This window comes from Plasmodium cynomolgi, chromosome 7, assembly GCF_000321355.1.
Source record: "Plasmodium cynomolgi strain B DNA, chromosome 7, whole genome shotgun sequence".
Lineage (NCBI taxonomy): Eukaryota > Apicomplexa > Aconoidasida > Haemosporida > Plasmodiidae > Plasmodium > Plasmodium cynomolgi.
In genome coordinates this window covers 904,455-925,159 of record NC_020400.1, presented here as the reverse complement: position 1 = coordinate 925,159, position 20,705 = coordinate 904,455, and the positions used below count along the sequence as shown (strand labels likewise).

At 46.4% G+C, this 20,705-nt stretch overlaps 4 protein-coding genes across 4 annotated transcripts; all 4 read left to right on the top strand.

The window, feature by feature from the left end:
* Positions 1-247: 247 nt before the first annotated feature.
* Positions 248-1,515, top strand: PCYB_073070 (hypothetical protein; the record flags this gene model as incomplete). Its single annotated transcript, XM_004221704.1, has 2 exons — positions 248-822; positions 1,455-1,515. 2 exons carry the CDS (start codon positions 248-250, stop codon positions 1,513-1,515), a joined length of 636 nt encoding a protein of 211 aa, XP_004221752.1.
* Positions 1,516-1,948: 433 nt separating this feature from the next.
* Positions 1,949-2,953, top strand: PCYB_073060 (DNA-directed RNA polymerase II; the record flags this gene model as incomplete). Its single annotated transcript, XM_004221703.1, has 1 exon — positions 1,949-2,953. The coding sequence occupies one exon, from the start codon at positions 1,949-1,951 to the stop codon at positions 2,951-2,953; it is 1,005 nt and encodes a 334-aa protein (XP_004221751.1).
* Positions 2,954-3,955: 1,002 nt separating this feature from the next.
* Positions 3,956-5,551, top strand: PCYB_073050 (3-oxoacyl-(acyl-carrier protein) reductase; the record flags this gene model as incomplete). The annotated part of the gene is made up of 4 exons (XM_004221702.1): positions 3,956-4,045; positions 4,147-4,335; positions 4,515-4,925; positions 5,462-5,551. The coding sequence occupies 4 exons, from the start codon at positions 3,956-3,958 to the stop codon at positions 5,549-5,551; spliced, it is 780 nt and encodes a 259-aa protein (XP_004221750.1).
* Positions 5,552-7,082: 1,531 nt separating this feature from the next.
* Positions 7,083-20,064, top strand: PCYB_073040 (hypothetical protein; the record flags this gene model as incomplete). Its single annotated transcript, XM_004221701.1, has 9 exons — positions 7,083-7,184; positions 7,480-7,587; positions 7,673-10,025; positions 10,438-10,599; positions 10,975-13,088; positions 13,617-14,074; positions 14,324-17,089; positions 17,516-19,003; positions 19,317-20,064. The coding sequence occupies 9 exons, from the start codon at positions 7,083-7,085 to the stop codon at positions 20,062-20,064; spliced, it is 10,299 nt and encodes a 3,432-aa protein (XP_004221749.1).
* Positions 20,065-20,705: the final 641 nt, after the last annotated feature.

The window sequence follows — 20,705 nt, the reverse complement described above, 5'->3', positions numbered from 1 at the left end:
GATAGCGACGATCGTGATAAGGCCAGACAGCCTCTTCAACAGCCTGTGCAGCCGCTTCTCCGTCGCGTCCTCCGTTTCTTCCCCCGTTGCTTCCCCCGTCGCTCCCGCGTGCGCTCCCATCCCCACCATGGGGCTCTGCTGCAGCGGGAAGCTGAGCAACGTGCGATACCGATACATGGCGAGTCGCCTGAGGGTCTCCGAGAGCCTCGAGAGAGACGAACAAATAGAAACAAAGCTGAGTACAAGCATGAATATAAAAAGTTTAGCACATGTACTGACAGATATACAGAAGCTAAAACGGACGGAAGAAATGAAACGATACAGTACCTTTGACAGAAGAATTTCTTTTTTAAAAAGAAATAGCAAAATAAATAAAAGAAATTACAAATCTGGACGAACAATTTTGGAAAAGAGACTCTCGGCAGTTGACTGTGAATTGATTAAAGTCCCAGGAGATGGTAACTGTCTATTTCGATCCATTTCTTGTAACTTATTTAATGAACAAAGGTATCATATGTATGTACGGAAAAGGTGTGTGCAGCACATGTTGAATTGTAAGGATGAGTTTTCCATTTATTTTGAAGAGGGTGCTTTTTATGAATACACAGAAAAAATGTCTCAGAATGGCTACTGGGGGGATGAGTTGTGTATAAAGGCCACAGCAGATGCCTTTGACTGCGTTGTTTATATTATCACGTCTACTGCGGATAATTGGCATTTGAAATATGAATCCAAGCATCGAACTGAGGGGAAGCACAAGAAGTGCGTGTTTCTCGCCTACACCAGCCCCGTGCACTACGACTCCTTTAGGCTCACTCGGGCGTGACGCCCACGTTGCCCAAGGGGGGAGCCCTACGGCGGCGCTGTTACCCCTGCGTGTACCCTCGCCATCTTTATTTGCGTGCTACTTTTTACGTGCTACTTTTTATGTGCTCCTCTTTACGTGCTCCTTTTCTCGTGCTACTTTTCCATACCGATTGGTCCCCCCTCCCCGACGGCGCGAACTTCAAAGGCGCCCCTTTTCTTGTGCCCCGTGGTAAGCTTCACCACTGTGCTTTTTGCCTCATGAGGTAGCGGCGCGGAGGAGAGGCTCCCCATTTTTGCGAGCATACTGCCCACTTGTTGCTGCGAGGTTTACGTTCCATGCATTGGTACTCATTTTTGCAGCTTATTTTTGCCGCCTATTTTTGCCGCCTATTTTTGCCGCCTATTTTTACCGCCTATTTTTACCGCCTATTTTTACTGCATATTTTTACCGCCCATTTTTACTGCATATTTTTGTGACATTTCCGTGGGCGACTCCACAACTCCCCCAACAGCACTGCGCGCGATACGCGGTCGGTCGGTGCGCCTTTGTGGAAAACGACAGGCGAGTCGCGCAAAAAAAAAGTGGTGCTTTCCCTATCGTGTGACCGCATAAAACGGGGAATACTGCCGCCTCTCAATTTTGATAGCAACCAGGTTGGCTCTCTCCAAGCGGAGTCAACGCTGGGGCCCCTAATGTTATTTTTATAGTGTCGCATCGCCCCTATTGTGATTTTATATGATTTGAATTGGCTTGGTTTGGCGTAATTTGGCTTGATTTGGCGTAATTTGGCTTGATTTGGCGTAATTTGGCTTGATTTGGTTTAATTTGGCTTGATTTGGTTTAATTTGGCTTGATTTGGTTTAATTTGGCTTAATTTGGCTTAATTTTTTTTTTTTTTTCCAAAACCCCGGCACTGAGAAAAGGCGTTGGAAAAAGCGCCTCAAAAAAGAGGCCACGCGAGTAGCAACCGGGGGGGGGAGAAGCCACTTGGAAGCAGGAAAGAATTGGGTGGTTAGCGGCGCATACGGTTTTGCTGCCACGTCACGACCGTTTCGCTGCCACATCGCGGCCGCTTCGCCGCCTATCCGCTGGCACCGCTATGTGCTACCGTTTCCCCCCCGCTCCCCTCTTCTTCCCACGATGAACGCGCACGCACCGAAGGATGCCGCGAAGCGGCACGAAGTCGAAATCACGAAGCTGACGAAAGACGAAATGACATTCGTGTTGCACAACAGCAACACAGGGATGGCGAACGCGCTACGAAGAATCATGCTATCAGAGATCCCAACACTCGCCATCGATGTCGTCAATGTGTACGAAAACACCAGTCCGTTCCATGATGAATTCCTAGCACACAGATTAGGGTTAATACCAATAGATAGCAGAAATGTTAAAAATTTTGAATTCAGAGAAAAATGCAAATGTAAGGAGACATGCTCAAAGTGTACTATTCAGTACCTCATCCAAGTGAAGTGCAATAATGTTAGCAAAATAGATATAACACATTATGATATCGAATCTGTGGAACATGAACCAAACGTCCCAATGCCGGTTCCCTTCGAAGATAGAAATAACAAAATGGCAGAAAGTAATGCTATTCCAATTGTTACTCTGTCTAAAAATCAAACGTTACATATGAAGCTAATAGCCACGAAAGGTATTGGGAAAATGCATGCTAAATGGATACCTGCCAATGTGTCGTATAGAATCGACCACAAGGTTGCCATAAAACATCAGTTGATTAATTCTCTATCGGTGGAACACAAACTACTGTTAGCGAACAGCTTGAACAAAAACTGCTACGTTTTGAAGAATGCCGATGCTCATGATAGGGATGTGTCTTTAAAGCTAAATGAAAATATGTCCGTTGTCATGGCAGAGAGTTGTATCGAATTGCTGAACGAATTGGGATATAAAGATGTCGTAAAAATAATTTATGATGAGACTAAGTTTCATTTTAAGGTTGAATCTGTTGGTTCCATGCCACCGGAGCAGGTTGTAGAAATGGCCATTGAAATTTTGGAGAATAAGCTAAAGACGCTAGAGCCGCAAATCAAGTCCTCCTTCTATTCCATCGATGAGGTCGCTAAGCAGCTCAAGGAGCAGGGCGTCTCCCTCTACGGAATTCAGCTCGACCTCGAGTGACCGCGCGAGGGTGTGCCGCCGCGCAGTGAGCAGTGCGTATGTCTTTGGGTATCCCACGATTCGAGTTGCGACCCACGTTGCGGCTCACGTTGCGACTCACGTTGCGTTCGCCTTACTTTTTCCCACTTATCCTTTTTTTTCGTTCCTCCGCCGCGCCCCCCACGTGCGTGTGCATACGTAGGTACCTTCGCGTACGCCATTTTATGCTTACCAAAAAAAAAAACCTTTTAACTTTCCGGCATGTCCATTCGCACACGCAGTTGAAAAGTACCCGCGAAACGAAGTCGTTCGCGAAAGAGCTTAATGGAAAGACTGCCACTGTCCTGGGGCGTCGAACAAAAAGGTGGTGCGCATAATATGCTCCTCATTTCATTAACACCCTTTTGCCAAACGGGCAAGAAAAAATCACAAACAAGTTGTACCCATCACTTTAATTCTTTGTAGAGGCGCACATTTTCACTATTCTCCGCGCTCCTCGTACACAAGTATGCTTCCGTTTGTGCTTTGCGCAGGAGGCCCCCATCGAATTTTTTTAAATTTAAATCGTCCTTTCGAAAGTGTACGAAAAAAATGGAATGGCTGGTTTTGCCACAATTTGGAAAAAAAATATGAAACAAAAAAAAAAAAAAAAAAAAAAATTGTGGGAACATGGCGCCCCGTCGGTTATCCTCCCAACAAATAATCCAATCGAAGCAAAACGAATCAGAGATAGTTGCGTAGAACCATCGAACTTAGTGACCAATGTGGGTGCACGACGTTCCTCCATGCCAAGTAACAAAAGTAATGCGAGAAAAGGCACGCCATTCCGCATGTGCACACAGTCGTACTCTTTGTGGAAAACCACATCGTGGTAAGCGAAGCGAACGAGAATTGTTCTTGCCAAAGGGAAGAAAAAAAAAGAAGAAAACTCAACCAAGATTGCAACTGATATTAAGGTGATTAAGAAGGTTACCCACGCGTTGTTCTCACGTATGCTCTTTTTTTTTTTTTTTGCGTGCTAAAATGATCGCCCTACACTTTTGCTTCCTGTGCTCCCTCCTTGTGAGCCTACTGAGGGGATACAAACTGATGCATGCACGGGGAGGTGCACAGGTAACCAGGGGGACGTCTCCACATCGTTACTTCTGCACATCGTCACTTCTGCACTTCGTTATTTCTTCACTTTTCGCCCGTTTCGCTTGTCCCCTCTTTAGATAGCCCCCCAACGGGGCGCACCCAGCAATGTCGCGCTGCACGCGGCACCCGATCAGAGGCGAAACTACTACCACTGTGGAGACAACCGCGTAGCACTCGTTACGGGCGCGGGGAGAGGAATTGGCAGGAGCATCGCCAAAACGCTGGGCGGCTCGGTGTCCACCGTATTGTGCATCAGTCGAACGCAGGTTCGTGAGGAGCAAAAGTCACGACAGGGGGGCAGTAGGCCAAGTGGACAAAATGGATGGACTCCCCCATTTGACGTCTTAACCTCCGAAGAACTGTGCCATGTGCGGTTTTTTCGTCCTACCCAATGATGACCTTTTTTTTTCTTTTTTTTTCTCTTTTTTCTCCCCCTCTCGCTCAGAAATCCTGCGATAACATCGTGGACGAACTCAAATCGATGGGGTGCCAGTCCTCCGGGTACGCCGTGGACTTAGCAGACAAGGACCAAGTAACAGAATTGATTAACAAGCTGTTGGCAGAAAACAAAACCATAGACATCCTTGTGAACAACGCAGGAATTACCAGGGATAATATATCTCTTCGTATGAGGAGCGAGGAATGGGAAGATGTCCTAAGAACGAATTTAAGTTCGCTGTTTTACGTAACGCAGCCAATTGCTAAACGGATGGTTAGCAATCGTTACGGCCGCATCATTAATATGTCTAGCATAGTTGGTCTTACAGGAAACGCAGGTCAAATTAACTACGCATCATCCAAGGCTGGGGTCATAGGGTTCACGAAAAGCTTATCCAAAGAACTGGCTTCCAGGAACGTAACAGTCAATGCGGTCGCCCCGGGTTTTATTGCTAGCGACATGACGGATAAACTGAACGATCAGATAAAGGTAACTCGGGGGAAGTGGGGGCAGGTCAGTGCACGGCAGTAACGTCCCCTCCCCCCTTTTGCCGCTTCCCCGTTTCATCCCTTTGCTGCTTCCCCGTTTCATCCCTTTGCTGCTTCCCCGTTTCATCCCTTTGCTGCTTCCCCGTTTCATCCCTTTGCCGTATCCCCGTTTCGTCCCTTTGCCGTATCCCCGTTTCGTCCCTTTGCCGCTTCCCCGTTTCATCCCTTTGCCACTTCTCCGTTTCACCGTCTTCCCACTTCTTCCCCCTTCAGAAGGACATCATCTCGCACATCCCTGCTGGGCGGATGGGGACGCCGGAAGAGGTGAGTCCGCCTTGCGGAGGGTCATCCCGCTGAGGAGTTTCGCCCCCCAAGCACATGCACATATCCATGTATATTATACATAAAATGCACAGACACGTATATCCCCACCAATTTCCCCCCCTTCTCTTACTACCTGTGCAGGTGGCCAATTTGGTGGCTTTTCTCGCCTCCGAGATTGCTGCATACATTAACGGAAAGGTGTTCGTAATTGATGGCGGCTTATCCACGTGAACTTCCTCCCCTGGGCTTCTCTCCACAAAGTGTGCCAGTGCTGGGATATCTCCTCAGGGGGGGGAAGGGGAGTCCTTACGCACCCAAGTAGTTAACCTGCAGTGGTTCACATGTCCATCGCCAAACGAGGGTTATGGCACCACGTTGTGAATGCAGCCACTTTGTGAACACCACCACTTTGTGAACAGAACCACTTTGCGCTCCTTCCTTTGGAGTACCTTCCTTTCCTCTTTTTTTTTTTTTTTACATTTAAGAGGAAACCGTATCGACAGGGTGAGGAGAAATCTGCGATTGGAATTTCCATCACACGTGGTACATGTGTGTCCCCCTTTTCCATCCACTTTTTGCGTTGGCAACACGACATATGTGGATCCTTTGGGGGTCTTATTTAAGCTTCCTATGAGGGGAGGCAACCCAGTTGGAACATCCACAGGTAGGGTGGAAAAAAATTACGGCCCTTTTTTTATTGGTACATTTGCTGGACATACCGCGTACAGACCTTCCCAAAGTGGGAGGAAATGCCTCCGTGGAAATAGTATACATAAGTCAACATATATGATATACACCCTTAATGGGACTACTCGCAAAAAGGGCAACTCCCATCAGAGTGCACATCTCTCTTGGGAAGCAGAGCTAAACACAGGAGGGGAATATTTACCTTTCTCTCGGCATGTAAATTGCTCATTTGACTGGGGATTATTCTCTCCCACCAATAGTGGCGTTGCTCGCTTTAGCTACAACTTGCCATGTTAGTGGTGCCCTTTTTGTTGGGACGCTCATGGGATGTGCAGCAAGCCCCACATCACTCAGGTGTGCTTGGCCACATGTCGATGTGCATATGTGGATGAAAAAAAAAAAAAAAAAAGGGGGCTTCTAAAAATAATGCCCATGATCTCAGCAGCTGTTTTTTTTTTTTTTTTTTTTCTGAGCATAGCTTTGATCAATTTAGCATAGGCATAACTAGGACTGAAATTTTTTGTTCACCAGAATTATACGTTTTGCATTTTTATCCATCCATCCGTAATTTTTTCAATTTTTGTTTAGTTCTGCGCCATTTGGCTGCGATATACTTTGCCCTGTTTTGCTCCATCCCGAGTTATGTGTGTCCCTAATTTTGCTTGCTCTGCAGGGCAGGGCTTAGCTAGTGCCGTGTTGCATTAGTTAGGTTCACCTCAGTTTGATTCAACGTCTCCGCTGCTTCCGCTGATTCAGCTGCTTTTGCTGATTCCGCTGCTCCTACTTCTCCTGCTTCTCTTTTTTTCCCTAAAGTGTCTCTCCCTAGGTTGACCCACCCACCTCACCGAGTCAGTTAGCGGAAATTTTGTCAGCTCACCTGAATTCGTGGGAAAGGAACTCGAAAGGGGATCAGCTCGCCACTCTATTTCGATGCCTTCTGTGGTACGCGGTGCAGTGGCAGCGAACAACAGTCAGTGTGTGGTTTGGCAACGAGTTGCCATTATGCCAGCAGTCCACCTCTTCCGCGTGAGCACGTGCATTCATACTTGCCACACCCCTGCCCCGTTTGCAAGAAATGCTAAGCATACAAACATGTCAGAGCAGCAATCGAGTGGATTTCCTACTGCGGGGGAAATTCGTCAAGGGCAGCAAAAGGGACTTTCTCCTGGCCGCAAAGGTAAGACCGGCTTCGCTCTTCTGAAGGGGTTGCGGGGGACACCCCGATCTGTCCATTCACGCGCATACGGACGTAAGGATGTGTGCACCTGTTCGTGTGTGTACTTAAACGCGCAGCTGTACATGCCACACAAGCCGAACAAGCCGCACAAGCCGAACAAGCCGCACATTCCGCACATGCCGCACATGCCTCCAAATGCGCAACTACACAGGACTCCTACCTGGAGGTTCTCACCGGGGACTTCAAAGAAACGATCTACGTCCAAAACACCTTCCTCAAGATCATCCACCTGCAGGTAAGCTTGTGTATATTCGAGCCCCTGTCCCGAACCCCGCAAGGGACAACAAAGGCGTTGTTTTGCGAACCCATCGGATTATTTGCCTTCCTGTTTGAAAGCGCGTCGGTGAACGCGGGGGCACTTCGTATTACCTCCGCGGTGTACGTCACCGCATGCACATACACCGCCTACATACGCACCGCCCAAACAGATCCAGGAGGGGAAGCACCAAGACCAATTCCTCATCGTAGATGAAAAATTGAATTTCCGAATCTTAAAATTTGACGGAAGTTTCGTAGAGACATGCTTCCTTGGGAACTTCAGATCATCCAAACTGAAAAAATATGTGAACTATTCAACCCTAAAAAGTGGAGAAAAAAAAAATGAGTTTTTCCAGCAGTATGCCAAGCACATCCACGTGTGCAAATTAAAAAAAGTTTTTCTAGTGTGCATAGAAAATATTTTTTTTGTAATACTTAATGAATCAAATTGGATCTACAAAAAGTTAAGTGACTATTGTCTCAATTACGACTTTCGAGTCAGATATATTTCCAACGAGAGGAATGTTGATATTCTTTACGACCCTCTGCAGCTGAGGCATTATATCATTCACAGGAACAGACGTGGAAGGAAAAGGCTTAAGTATATTTCTTCTTCCTTTTCGGGGGACTGCAAGGCGCATGTCTACGCGGTATGTATGAGTCATCCCGAGGCAGGACCGGCCCAGGGCAGCAGCAAAGGAAGCGGCCTGCGAACCGGTCTAACAAGCGGCATACCAACCGGTCTACCAACCGGCCTACCAAGTGACCTACCAACCGGCCTACCAACCGGACATGCACCGGGTTTTCCCCCCACTGATAGAGGCCAACGCAGGAAGCACCCCCTGACAAGGAGAAGCAAGTGCCTCATTAAGGTGAACAAAATACGCATCGAAAAATGTCCAAAGAAAGAATCATCCTGTATTCGTTTTCGAAAAAACGTTTCCTTTGTAACGCTCTTGGAGTGCACCACGGAGGGGTACTCAAATGTGCAGAGTGGCCCATCCTGTGCTGATCAGCGTGGTACCAGCAGTTTAAGTACCACTCATTGTGACAGATTATTGAGAGAAGGGGGTTCGTTCGTGAGGAATGCGCAAAATGGGGGGTTATTCGTAAATCCGCGGGATCACAACGAGGTGGGAAAATCAAACCATGTTACTTCTCCCCCCCAAGGGAGCACGCCTTACGGAGGATACGAAGCCAACGAAACGGGAATGACTTCCCTTCTTGGCAGTGGAAGAGTTGCCCCAACGAAACATACAGTTTATTCCCACGATGAAGAGCAACCATACGGTGAATTTCAAATCAGGAGACAATACTCCACTGAGAAAAATCAACAAAAGAAAAATTACTATAATGAATTTTCCAACTGCACAAGCTTAAAAATATGTTTCATTGTGAATTTTATAAAAAATAAAAAAAGTCACGTCGATTTTGTAAGACACGTTTTATTCCTTTTCGATAGGGAAGAGAACGAAATGATGAAATTAATGAAAAATTTGTGGAGGACAAACATGTTTGAGACAAACGATTGGGATTTGCTTAACATGTATGGAATAGATCTCCCAGGTGATGAAGGTCTGATGAATCACAACAACTATTTAGTGGATTCATCTCTTAAATGGAATTCGCTTTATGGACATATAAAAAAGTCGAAGGGTGGAGAAACCGGAAGGCATAATTTTGGGACATGTCCACTGTGCCAGTACCATTTTGGGAAAATGAAGTTGCTCCAAGGGGACCCCGTATTTGAGCAGATTTTCGAGAGAAACTTTTTCTGTCGGTACGGAGGGGTAGGGGATGAAAAGGAGGGCACCCGTGGTACTAACGATTCGGTTAATGCAGATGATGCGAGGAGAGTGGCGGCATTTCTGCTCGGCCTCTCCACCAGGTTGAAACTCCTCCTTCTCTACTTTTCCCTTTTTTTCTACTCCAGCAGCAAAACGTTGAGTAACTCCTCCTGCACCGTCCTGTTGAGGAGGCAACACGGGGGGCCTTCAATTATGCTCGAGCTAGCCATGCACATTTACCTTTTGAATCTTTTTGTAGTTCATATTTTTAACTATGGCTGTGGCGATTCGGGGGAGGACTCTTCAGCCAACCCCGCACTGGGGAAATTAGCAGCGGGGAAATTGGCGACGGGGAAATTAGCGACCGAGAAATTAGCGACCGCGAAATTGGCGAGTGCGCATGCCCACCGCCATAAGTATGACATAACCCATATGGAGGAAGAACCCAACGGAGGAAGTGAGAATGGCGCTAGTGGGTGCACGCAGAAGGGAGATAGACTAACGAATGAAATGTTGCTCTTGATGTGTCAAAAATTGAATCGACTCTTTGGGGAATACATAACTGATTCCCCACAACGTAGCAGTGCAGGAATTGAAATAACTTTACCAATTTTTCTTAGAGACAGGTTGGAGACAACGGAGGGAGAAACCACAAGTAGAATTGCTACACATCATTTCGAAATTGTAAAAAGGATCATAATGGACCTACAGAATCTGCGACATATATCTCTCACCTGTTTGAAGGAATTTAATTTTAATTATGGAAAGGTGAGGGGTAAATTATTGCGCGCGAGGGAGAAGCTAGAGAGGAGGAGAAGCAGAAGAAGAAGCAGAAGTAGAAGCAGAAGCAGAAGAAGCAGAAGCAGAAGCAGAAGAAGCAGCAGAAGAAGTAGAAGCAGAAGAAGGGGACACAGAATCGATCACAAGACACGCATCGTACTAGTCACCACGAATGACAACGGAAAGGCCAACATTATATTTTTTAAAAATAGAAGAAAAAAAAATAACACCACAGTTAATAATATTTTAATACCCATTGGCAAATTATATCTCCCCATGGAAGTTGAGAAAGTGGAGAGGGTTATGAACAGCTCCTCCTTCGTTCTATTTGCCAAAAGGGGGATGGTTTTTTTTTCATTTTTCCACAGCGTATGGCGCGAACCTTACTGTGGTGAATTATCGCGTCTCTCTCAACACGGACGTTTTTTTTGTAAACAAATTGAGATACTTCAGAATTGTTAAAAGGGATGAAGCATACGAGGAAATCGAGGATAACATTTTATGTTCGGATTATTTTGTTACGTGCCGCAGTTTGAAGAGCCTTCGGAACTTCCCCCCGCGCTTGTGGCCGAGTGTCGGCGTTGGGGGGTGGCACGCGGGCAAGCGCATGGGAAGGGGAGGAGGGGGACAGAGAGTGAAAGAGGGAGAGGGAGTGAAAGCGGGAGAGAGAGTGAAAGAGGGAGTGAAAGAGGGGGTGAAAGATCGGGATAGACACCTAGGAAGAAGGACCCCCCTTTTGCAACCGCGCACCAAATGGAGTGAACAAACGGAAGAGTCCCTCCTCCCAAGGGGAAGCAACTACATAAACAGCGCCACCCAATTTCGCGCACTGCGCAGTGTTCCCTATATTGACAGCTTTTACACGTACGCCTTTGTGTACCACTATTACTTTAAGCTTTTCCAAGAGGTGTGTGCCAGCGGGTGGAGCTCTAGCTATGGCTCAGGTTCTACCTCTGCCCGCATCAATAATTTCATTTGCGCAGATATGGATATCGCGATTACAACAGTTGGGGGTGTGTCCACCGTGGGAGGAAGCTCTACGTATGGCAGGAGTAGCAGTGTTTCTGCGCGGCTGTCGCGCAGGAAGACACAGCCACCAGTACAGCTGGAACCAGCGAGAGGTGTAAACTCGTCGATTGTGCACCCCACCCATGTCTCGCTTCAAATCAGCAAAAGTGCCTTCAACGAGATATACGAGAGAAGAAAGAACGCCTTTTTCACTCACCCCCAGGGGGGTGATCCAAACGAGGGAGCAGCAACCGAGGAGAGGAGGGGTGCCCCCTCCCAAAAGAGATCCAAACGGAGAAAAAAATCCCCCTGTTACCTTAACAACGAAAACGATGCAGAAGACAGTATAGGGAAGGCACCATGGGACGAAGAATCTCCTCCCCGAAAGGACAAAAATCCATTTGGAAATCCTTCCCTAGGGGAGGACAATGCGTTATCGAATGCTCTCATTGTATCGTTAGGGAGAGACTATCCTAGGGAGACCCATCCTGTGGGGAACCCCTTCGTTAAAAGATACCTCTCAGTTGATCTCCGAGGGAAGAAAATGTATGTCATTATTTTGCTATTCGACATGGTAGAATCCAAAATGTTCATAAAAAGGACCATTTTTGCGAGAGGGAGCTCATCTACGCAAGGGCAGGTGAGTAACTACTTTAGGAACTTAATTGCATCGTCAAAAGGGATGTATTGTATAAGCTCCCTGGGAAGTACCTCCGTGGGTGGCACGCCTGCTTCACCGTCCAAATCGAGTACCATGATGGAAGAAAGCACAAGCTTTATCCTCTCCCTAAGTGAGGAACAGGCGGACGAACTATTCATGATCAAGTCGTGCGTTTGTATGGTTTCACGTCAGCAGCAGATTAAGTACATTTTTAAAAATGTAAAGAAGGCATACTACACTTATGAGAGGGCCAAAACGGTGAAGGATTACAAATACAAGGAAAAGGCGATCGGTAGTTCTCCGCCCAGTATGGAGAGCCAGTCCAGCATCACGGATGAACTGAAAAAGATTGCCAGTCTGTGCAAAGGAACGGCGCAGGTGAGGGGAGACCAGCCTGAGTTGCGAAGAGACCAGCCTGAGCTGCGGAGAGGCCAGCCTGAGCTGCGGAGAGGCCAGCCTGACCTACGGAGAGACATGCAGGACGACGATCACATATTGAGTGTGAAGAGATTGAAAAAAAAGCTCTCATCAGATGGGCTAATTATCCTGGACAAGAATAATGACCTGCACAGGTTGACCCTCGGCCACAAGGTGCTCCTGGCGAGGCAGACAATTCAGGCCACAGCTCCCCTGACAATTCAGGCCACTGCTCCTCCGGAGAATCACATCAGCATGCACACCTTTATGATACGTTTCAACGACCAACTGAGCATTCTCTGCATGACTAGCTACTTGAAGACCTCCTATTTGTACGTCCGAAGCAAGAACAACCTGTTCGGGTCTTTCCAAAATTCGCTCTCTCTGCTGAGAGAAGAAAAAAAAGCGTCTCGCATAGAAGCAAATATCTTCACCATGTCAGGGAGAGTCCCCACGAAAACCCACTCGCAGGGAAAAAACGTCCATATCAAAAGGGGGAACCAACAAAACGACATGAAAAAAAAAAAATTTGAAATGATCAAAGAAGAGAAATTAGAATCACTTAATCTTACGAAAGGAAAACTTGTTTATGCAAAATGTATAGGTCAAAATGGAAGAAGCAATTTTTATGTCCTGTTGATAAGCACGAATAGCATCACTGTAAATCATTATTATGTGGATCCTCTCAGTGGTACCCCTGTACTACTGATGGATACATCCTCGTGGGGTCTGACCTCCTCCCCAGTGGTTCACTACCACTTCGATAAGGGCATCCTTGCCTTATCATACGTAAGTGGCCTCGTCGAGTTGTTTTACCTAGACGGGATGAATAATCTCTGTTTTTTAATCGATCGAGTGTCCTGTGAGGAAAGAATACACTCCATTTATATGATCCCCAAGGAGGAGAAAAAAGGGGTCCCCTCCAACAAGGCTGTAAATAACTACAAATACATTTTGCTGTGCATAGGACTGCAGAGGCGATGCAGAGTGCTCACGTACTACGTCAGTCAGAGTTGTACGCCCCGCTTGAGTGAAGCATCGCCCCGCTTGAGTGAAGCATCACCACGACTGAGTGAAGCATCACCCCGATTGAGTGAAGCATCACCCCGATTGAGTGAAGCATCACCACGATTGAGTGAAGCATTACCCCGATTGAGTGAAGCATTACCCCGATTGAGTGAAGAATCACCACGATTGAGTGAAGCATCACCACGATTGAGTGAAGCATTACCCCGATTGAGTGAAGAATCACCCCGATTGAGTGAAGCATCACCACGATTGTTAAACTTGGCGGATGATGTGCCCACCCAAGAGAAGGCGAACAAAAATATAAACATTTATGGACCCTTTTTAAAGGCAAGAAATGTCGAGATGGAACCCCCCCGGGGGAAAGACTTCCAATCGTTTCACCATCTGCATACATTCCAAGGCATAACAAAATCGGTCAATCCTCCGGAAAAGAACACACAATTCGTGGGAGACGTATATGAGTACTCCATAGACACCTTAAACGATCATTGTACCATCACCGGGATGATAAAGCTGAATAATTTTTTACTCATCGGGACAAACGAAGGAGTTGTTAAAGCGTATGACATTTTCCAGTCAAGCAACGCTCCAAGAAATGACCTCTTTTTGCGTCACTTCCGGGTTTATAAAAATCAGAGGAGAGTAACCAAAATATTTGATGAGTTTTTACTTGGGAATAATTCCGTTTATTTTTTGAATCCATTGACAGGGCACGACGGGTGGTCCGAGCCTCCAGGGGCTGTCTATCAGAAGAGATTCCGAGCAATCTCCTTTTGCGAAAGCGGCATGTTTATGTTCGTGTCGGATAGGGTTATGCGGGGGGGAACGGCGAGAGCGGCGAGGGCGACGAGAGCGGCGAGAGCGATGCATTCGGCGGAAGGGGCAAGGAGGTGGCAGAGCGTCTCGGGTAGCCATGGACGAGGGGATGAACGTGGCAATGGACGAGGGGATGAACGAGGTTATGAACAACGTGACGATGAACGTTTCGATGAACGTTTCGATGAACGTTTCGATGAACGCTTCGATGAACGAATCGACGAACGAATCGACGAACGAGGTGACCAAAGTAGCGGTGTACGCAGCGGAGGCGGCTCGACCGAGTCCACGTCCGCGTCCGCGTCTGTGCGTCGCTCCCGCAGGCGAAACCACAACTATTTGGACGAACTGAAAGCAAGGGTGAACGGCTACTTTGGCAACCTGCTGAACCTCGAAAAGGACAAGTTGTGCGACCTCTTGCGGGATAAGCGTATAGGAGAAGGAGGCATGCCAAACAGGAACATTTTTGTTCTCCCCCTGCGAATTTTCAAAAATGGAGTTGATCCCTCATCGGGGGGGGTAAGCCGATCGAATCCGCCAAACAAATCGAACCATTCGATGGAAGCACACCAAATGGACAACTCACCCAGTGACGCTACAAATAGGGGTTCAAATGAACCCTGCGTAGAAGGGCATAAAAAAGTCATCCCCTCTCGCCCCATTAGTCGGAAAAATCACGAAACCGTCACCACAAACAAAAGTCACTTCGATTATGCATCGATCAACCAAAGGTTAATAAAGGTCAAATATGACATGAGTGTAAATAATATCGTCTTAATTAAAAACAACGATAGGACCTTCCCCTACCTCATCATTATCATCCTAAACCAAAAGCTGTACAGTGGACTGATCCAAAGGGACCAACTCTTTGCTGAAAAGAGGAAGAGTTGTAAGCAGGAATGTTCAATTTGTAAGTTTGTAAAATTCGACAGGTCGTCTCCACTTTGTGATTACTACACGGAGAATTTTGTTCTCTACTCAGAGGTTAGTAGGGAGAGGAGGCAGGGGGGTCTTCCAGTGGAGGGTCTCCCTGCGGAGGGAAGAAGTAACGACCGTGCAGAGTTCAGAAGACGCCACTGCCATGGTGGCGCAAAAAAAGAGGGCCGCCTCTCCGCCAAATGTGTGAACACAGATGAGCCAAACAAAACTAACGGATTGCCCCCGGAGAAGAGAGACAAAGAAAGAGGAATAGGAACCCACTGTGGAAGTAACAACCCGTGTCTGAAAATGAACAAGAAGATTATTAATACCTTTAAAAGTAGCAGCCTGTCCGATGTGTTTCTCATCAACCTAGATCGAAAATACATCCTTACTGAGTTGTTCCTGATTTGCTCCAGCACAGAGAAGGGGGAAATTATTGATGCCATCGAGGGGAGCGCCGATAGGAAGCAGGAAGGGGGGCAGAGCTCAGGGCAGAGCTCAGGACATAGCCCAGGACATAGCTCAGGACAGAGCCCAGGACATAGCTCAGGACAGAGCCCAGGACAGAGCTCAGGGCAGATCCCAGGACAGAGCTCAGGGCAGATCCCAGGACAGAGCTCAGAGCAAAACCCAGGGTATCATTTTTCCGGCCATGTCGCACGACCCCCCTGTGGGTTCCCCCCGCGACGCTTCCCCGTGAAGCTTCTCACGAACAGCCTTGACTTGGAGGGAAATACGAAAGATAGTCCCAACTCCTTGTGCATATACACCCAATTATACCTAAGGGATCAGAACCTCTTTGCTTGGAACAAAAATGTCTTGTGTCTTCTGCGCAACCAGTGCGTCAACTTTGTGAACAGATTCTACGCCTTCTTGTTTTACAACACCGTTAGCAGGACGCATGAGCTGAACCCGTTTTTTCAAGATAGGTGGGTAGCAAAGAATATAGCTGTTACCCGGGAAGGTAGTAGCGAGCTTGCTCTTGGTGACCTAACCGTTAAGAGTGCCCCCCGAGGTAGGGACAATTACTATCCTAAGGATGAAGAGAAGAGGAGGGAACTGCTGCATAACTGCGTCAATCGCATCTGCAACATATTGATGGTACTTATTGGAATGAAAACACAGGAGGTGATTAGCAAAAATTTGTTTCTTCACTCGAGTCATAAGAAGGGAAGGGGGGGAGAATCGAACGGTAGCTACAAAGGTGAAAGGGGGGACACACACGAAGAAGATGCGCGAGACATCAGAAGTGGCGACGCGAAGGGAAGCGGAACGAAGAAAAAAAAGGGCACCGGGGATCACTACAACTGCACAAAGAAACAGAGAAAAATGGGAAACAACGAGACTGTGCCATTGGACCAAAAGGGTGGCCCAATTGATCCCTCCAAGTGTGTAGACGACGGTGATGGAAGTGGAAGCCCTATAGCAGATTCACCCCAAAAACAGATCGACGTAACCCCAGACCCAACCACGAACCTATGGGAAGTTTTAAAACACGTTGAAGAGGAGGCAGAGAAATATCCCAAGTATCTTCGTCGGATGAACCTACCAGAGGAACTTAATCCACAGGAGGGTAGCAACGGGAAGCCTTCTCTAAACCGAAATGTGGTCACAAAAATGTTATTTGTAAGCTTATTCAACCAGGTAGAAAACATATACAAGTTGGGCCTGCTAGGGGGAGTGCCCTCCAAGCGGCGCGAAGCGGACAACGTAGGCGCGAGCACATCCGTGAGCTCATCCGTGAGCTCATCCGTGAGCACATCCGTGAGATCACCCGCGAACGAAGGCGACTGCTACCTAACCTTCCTCGCCATGCACCTCAAAGGGAGCAAGTACCACTTCAGCTCCGTGACCGAGTATTACAAAATAGTGAGCAAGAAAAGCGCCAAGGGGAGGAGGGGCCCTCTCGAAACGGACCCCCTAGAGGAGTACGCTGTGAAAAGGGACGACCGAGCGGTTGGAGAAGCAGACGGAGTGGGCAAACCGGTAGGAGCAGGCGTACCAACCGGAGTGGGCGAAGCAGGTGGGGGCGCTTCCCCCCGGAGCGGAACCCCCCGATGTAGGAACAAGACGCACAAAAAGGAGCACACACAAGTGAGGAGAAGAAGAATTCACAAAATTATTCACCATGACAGATGCACAAGACAAGGAAAAGGGAGACTCCTCGTGTTAGCATCTAGGAGAACTGCTACATATCTGTTGAGGGAGAACATAACGGGGTTTGTATTATACCGCGCATGGCTGAGGATGGCATGTAACTGCGTGAAACCGTTTGCCCAAAGGGTGAAAACGAGAAAAAGAAAAAAAAAAAAAAAAAAGACAAACAAGACAAACAAGACAAACAAGACAAACAAGACAAACAAGACAAACAAGACAAACAAGACAAACGAGACAAACGAAAGTTACAAAGAGAGGGAGAAGGACAGCTATGACTGCCTCTTTCTATTCCCCTACAACGTAAGGCACCAGTTCAAGGAAGTCATCCTGTGTAGATTAAAGGACAAAGTCAACAGGACGTTTAATTTTAACGAGGGAGATATATTTCTTGTTCTGAAAATTCACTTGAATTATGCCTTCCTCGTGAATTACTGCAGGAGAGTTTCCTTCTGGATCAACATCAAATATGTGTATAAAAATTTGCTCGTTATGCGGCTTGAGCAGAGGCCCGCGAGCGAGGGGGTAGCCAGCGAGGGGGTAGCGAACAACGGGGCAGCTAACAACGGGGCAGCGAACAACGGGGCAGCGAACGAGGGGCCCCCCACACCCGCGCGCAAAGACAAAACCGCACGCAAAGACAAAACCGCGCTGGTATTCCAAAAGGCGAAGCGAGAAGACATCCTCTCCTTCTTCATTAAAAACACAACGACGACCACCCCCCTCACCTACATGAGCAGGGGCATGAAAAACATAAAGACCTTCCTGACGAAGTACCTAATCTTCACGCAGAAAAATCACATAGTCCTACTCAAAATCGTTTTTGCAAAAAGTAATAGAAAAATTTCAAAAAGCAAGAACGGACTGATGGAAAAAATCCTGCAGAATTGTATCTACGACAAGAAAATGCTTCTCTATCGAACGCAAGAAGGGAGAATAGTGAAATTTTCCGATATCTTTAATGAGCTGCTTGGCCAGCAGTACGTAATAAAGAACAGGTCCAGCGGGAAGAAGGGCCTAAGCGAAGTAGAGTACATAGAAATGTTAGCGAGTAGCAGGGGCAGGCCGGACGGGGCGCCGACCAACACGACGGGCGGCACGATGGGCGGCACGACGAACACAACGAGGAACACCCGGGGGAACAACCCAGCCCGAAGTGCGAACCCAGACCGAAGTGCCAACCCTGAGGGAAGCGCGCAAAGCACGCCGTCGGCAGCGAATCCAAGACATGGAGAATACCCAAACAAGCAGCAGTACCACATGATGAAGCAAAAGGAAGAGCAGTACGTGGACCTATTTAAAAGTTACACTTTCGAGGAACAATTTAACCTCGCAGAGAAGGAGTTCCTCTACCCCCTCAAGTACGAAATCGTGGAGCATCACAGAAACGAAGAAAATTTTGAAAACATAAACGATATGCATGTGTATGAAAATAAAATTCTCATCGTTACAAAAAGTTACGTTCGCTTGTACCAATATGATGAACAGAAAAATACTCTGACCCTGCAATGCTCCAATACCTTTTACAATATGAATAACATGATAATTAATGAAAAATACAGAAAGGCATTAGTCCTGCGAGGCATTTTCCAAAGTGTTAACATCACGTCGAAGAGGTTCCTGTCTGTTTATTACATACTCGGGAAGTGTATGCACTATATTGGTAATATAAAATTACGAAACAAAATAAAACTCATTTTTGAAAATAAATTGCTACACAGTGTTATGGGGATTAACATGAATGTCAATCATAGGGAACACATGATAGACAGCATACGAACGTATCAGAAATTTTTTTTTAATTTTTTTCTTGTCGACTCGAAATGTAATTTTTTATCCATATATAGCTCACCATTCGGGGAAGACAAACAAAGGCAAAGTTACTTTTACGATCATAATCGGGCTGTGCAGATATGTCATGACCTCATGTTATTCTTGCAAATACTTATCAATGGGAAGAAAAATGGCTCTCCATCTCCTCATCCAAGTGATCCATTTATGAGCAAAACAAAATATGCCCACTCGAAGAGGATGAAAAAATTACAGAGGAACTATTTTTACAATAACTATTTTATCAAATCCAAATACAGAATTTTCTTAACAATTTTTATCAACAGATTTTTTATTTACATGAATAAAAAAATTGTCTTTTTGGAAAACGCCTTTTTTTTCACAAAATTGCATGGATGATTTGTTGTTTGAATTAAAGCTATGTGTTTACAACCGAATTTTAAAACTCAGTTCGTACGATTTTTCGGATAGGAAAAGTGCCTTCCATTTACTAAACGATATGTATGATATGCGGGCCAATAAAAATACCTCCTACTTTTCTCTACAAACACGTATGCAGGACTATGGAGACATTATCAGAAGTGACCTTTACCACATGAGGGTGTACCGCTCTGCCCCCCCCTGTGCTAATCAGCCTGTTGAGTATTATCCCCGACGCGCAGGTACAAAACACGCACAAGAACCCTCCCTCGAAAGAAACATTGTGAGAAAAATTGAAGAAATGAATAAGTACCGATTTGATCCCATAAGAGACTACAACGGGGTTATAAAAAACAACATCAGAGACAACTGTTACTACGATGTAGATTTTTATCACTTCCTTGATTGCATCCACAATATGGACCAAGGCACCTTCTCCAAAGAGACCAAACTTGCAGAATATAAAAACTATTTGAAAAACAGCTTTGCAGACAATTCGCTCTTTCAAATTTACTTCAACTTCCTCACATACATGTCCAATAATCCCAACATGTTCCATCACATGAAAAAATATTTACATTTCCATCCCTACTCCACCAAGTTGTTAAAAAACAGGACGTATTTCTTCAACATGGATTTGCTCAACGTCATTTTTAGCTTTGACAACGACGCTTTGGATGAACTTAAAAGTGTCCTCAGTTTATTCCCTACTTGTCCTTCCCTCGACGAGCTGTTCACGGCAGTCTCTCTGCTCCACATGCCCCTTGGAGGGGCATAGCGCTGGGGGGGGTCCTATGGCAGTGCGTCTGCCCACATGAATAGCTCCCCCCAGACACATATGTATATGTATATATGTATATATATATATGTACACTGTGTCGACTCTTTTTTTTTTTTTTTTTTTTTTCCCATTTGGGTTTAAAACGGATCGCCCTATGCACAGCTATATACCCGCGAATTGGGCTTCATCCTTGGGAGGGGGAGAGGGTGAGGAGTGCACCGTGTGATGATTTCCCTCCCGTAGCTTATATATGTCCCCCCCCCTTCCCGCGACCACGCTGCTAAGAATGAGAAGTGCCCTCATACACATCATCATTGAAAAATACATGTGGTTTTTATTAAAAGAAATTTATTCCTTCCCTTTTAAAAAACCAAAGATGGGAAGGTGTTTTAACGAAGGCAAATATATTTTTCTCCCCCACCCTCCCCTTTGTATCTCGAAGCGTTGTCCTGTTGTCACATGTTCATGTACATTCAACGGAGAAAAGTCAGCTATGTTTCAAAATACATACGACCCCATGTTCACCAAATGGTCACATAACAGCGCAGACACAGATTAAGCAATGTCGCGATGTGAAAAAGGATAAAAAAAAGAAATTTAATTTACAACGCAGAGGGGCGGTGCACCTGGTTAAGTAC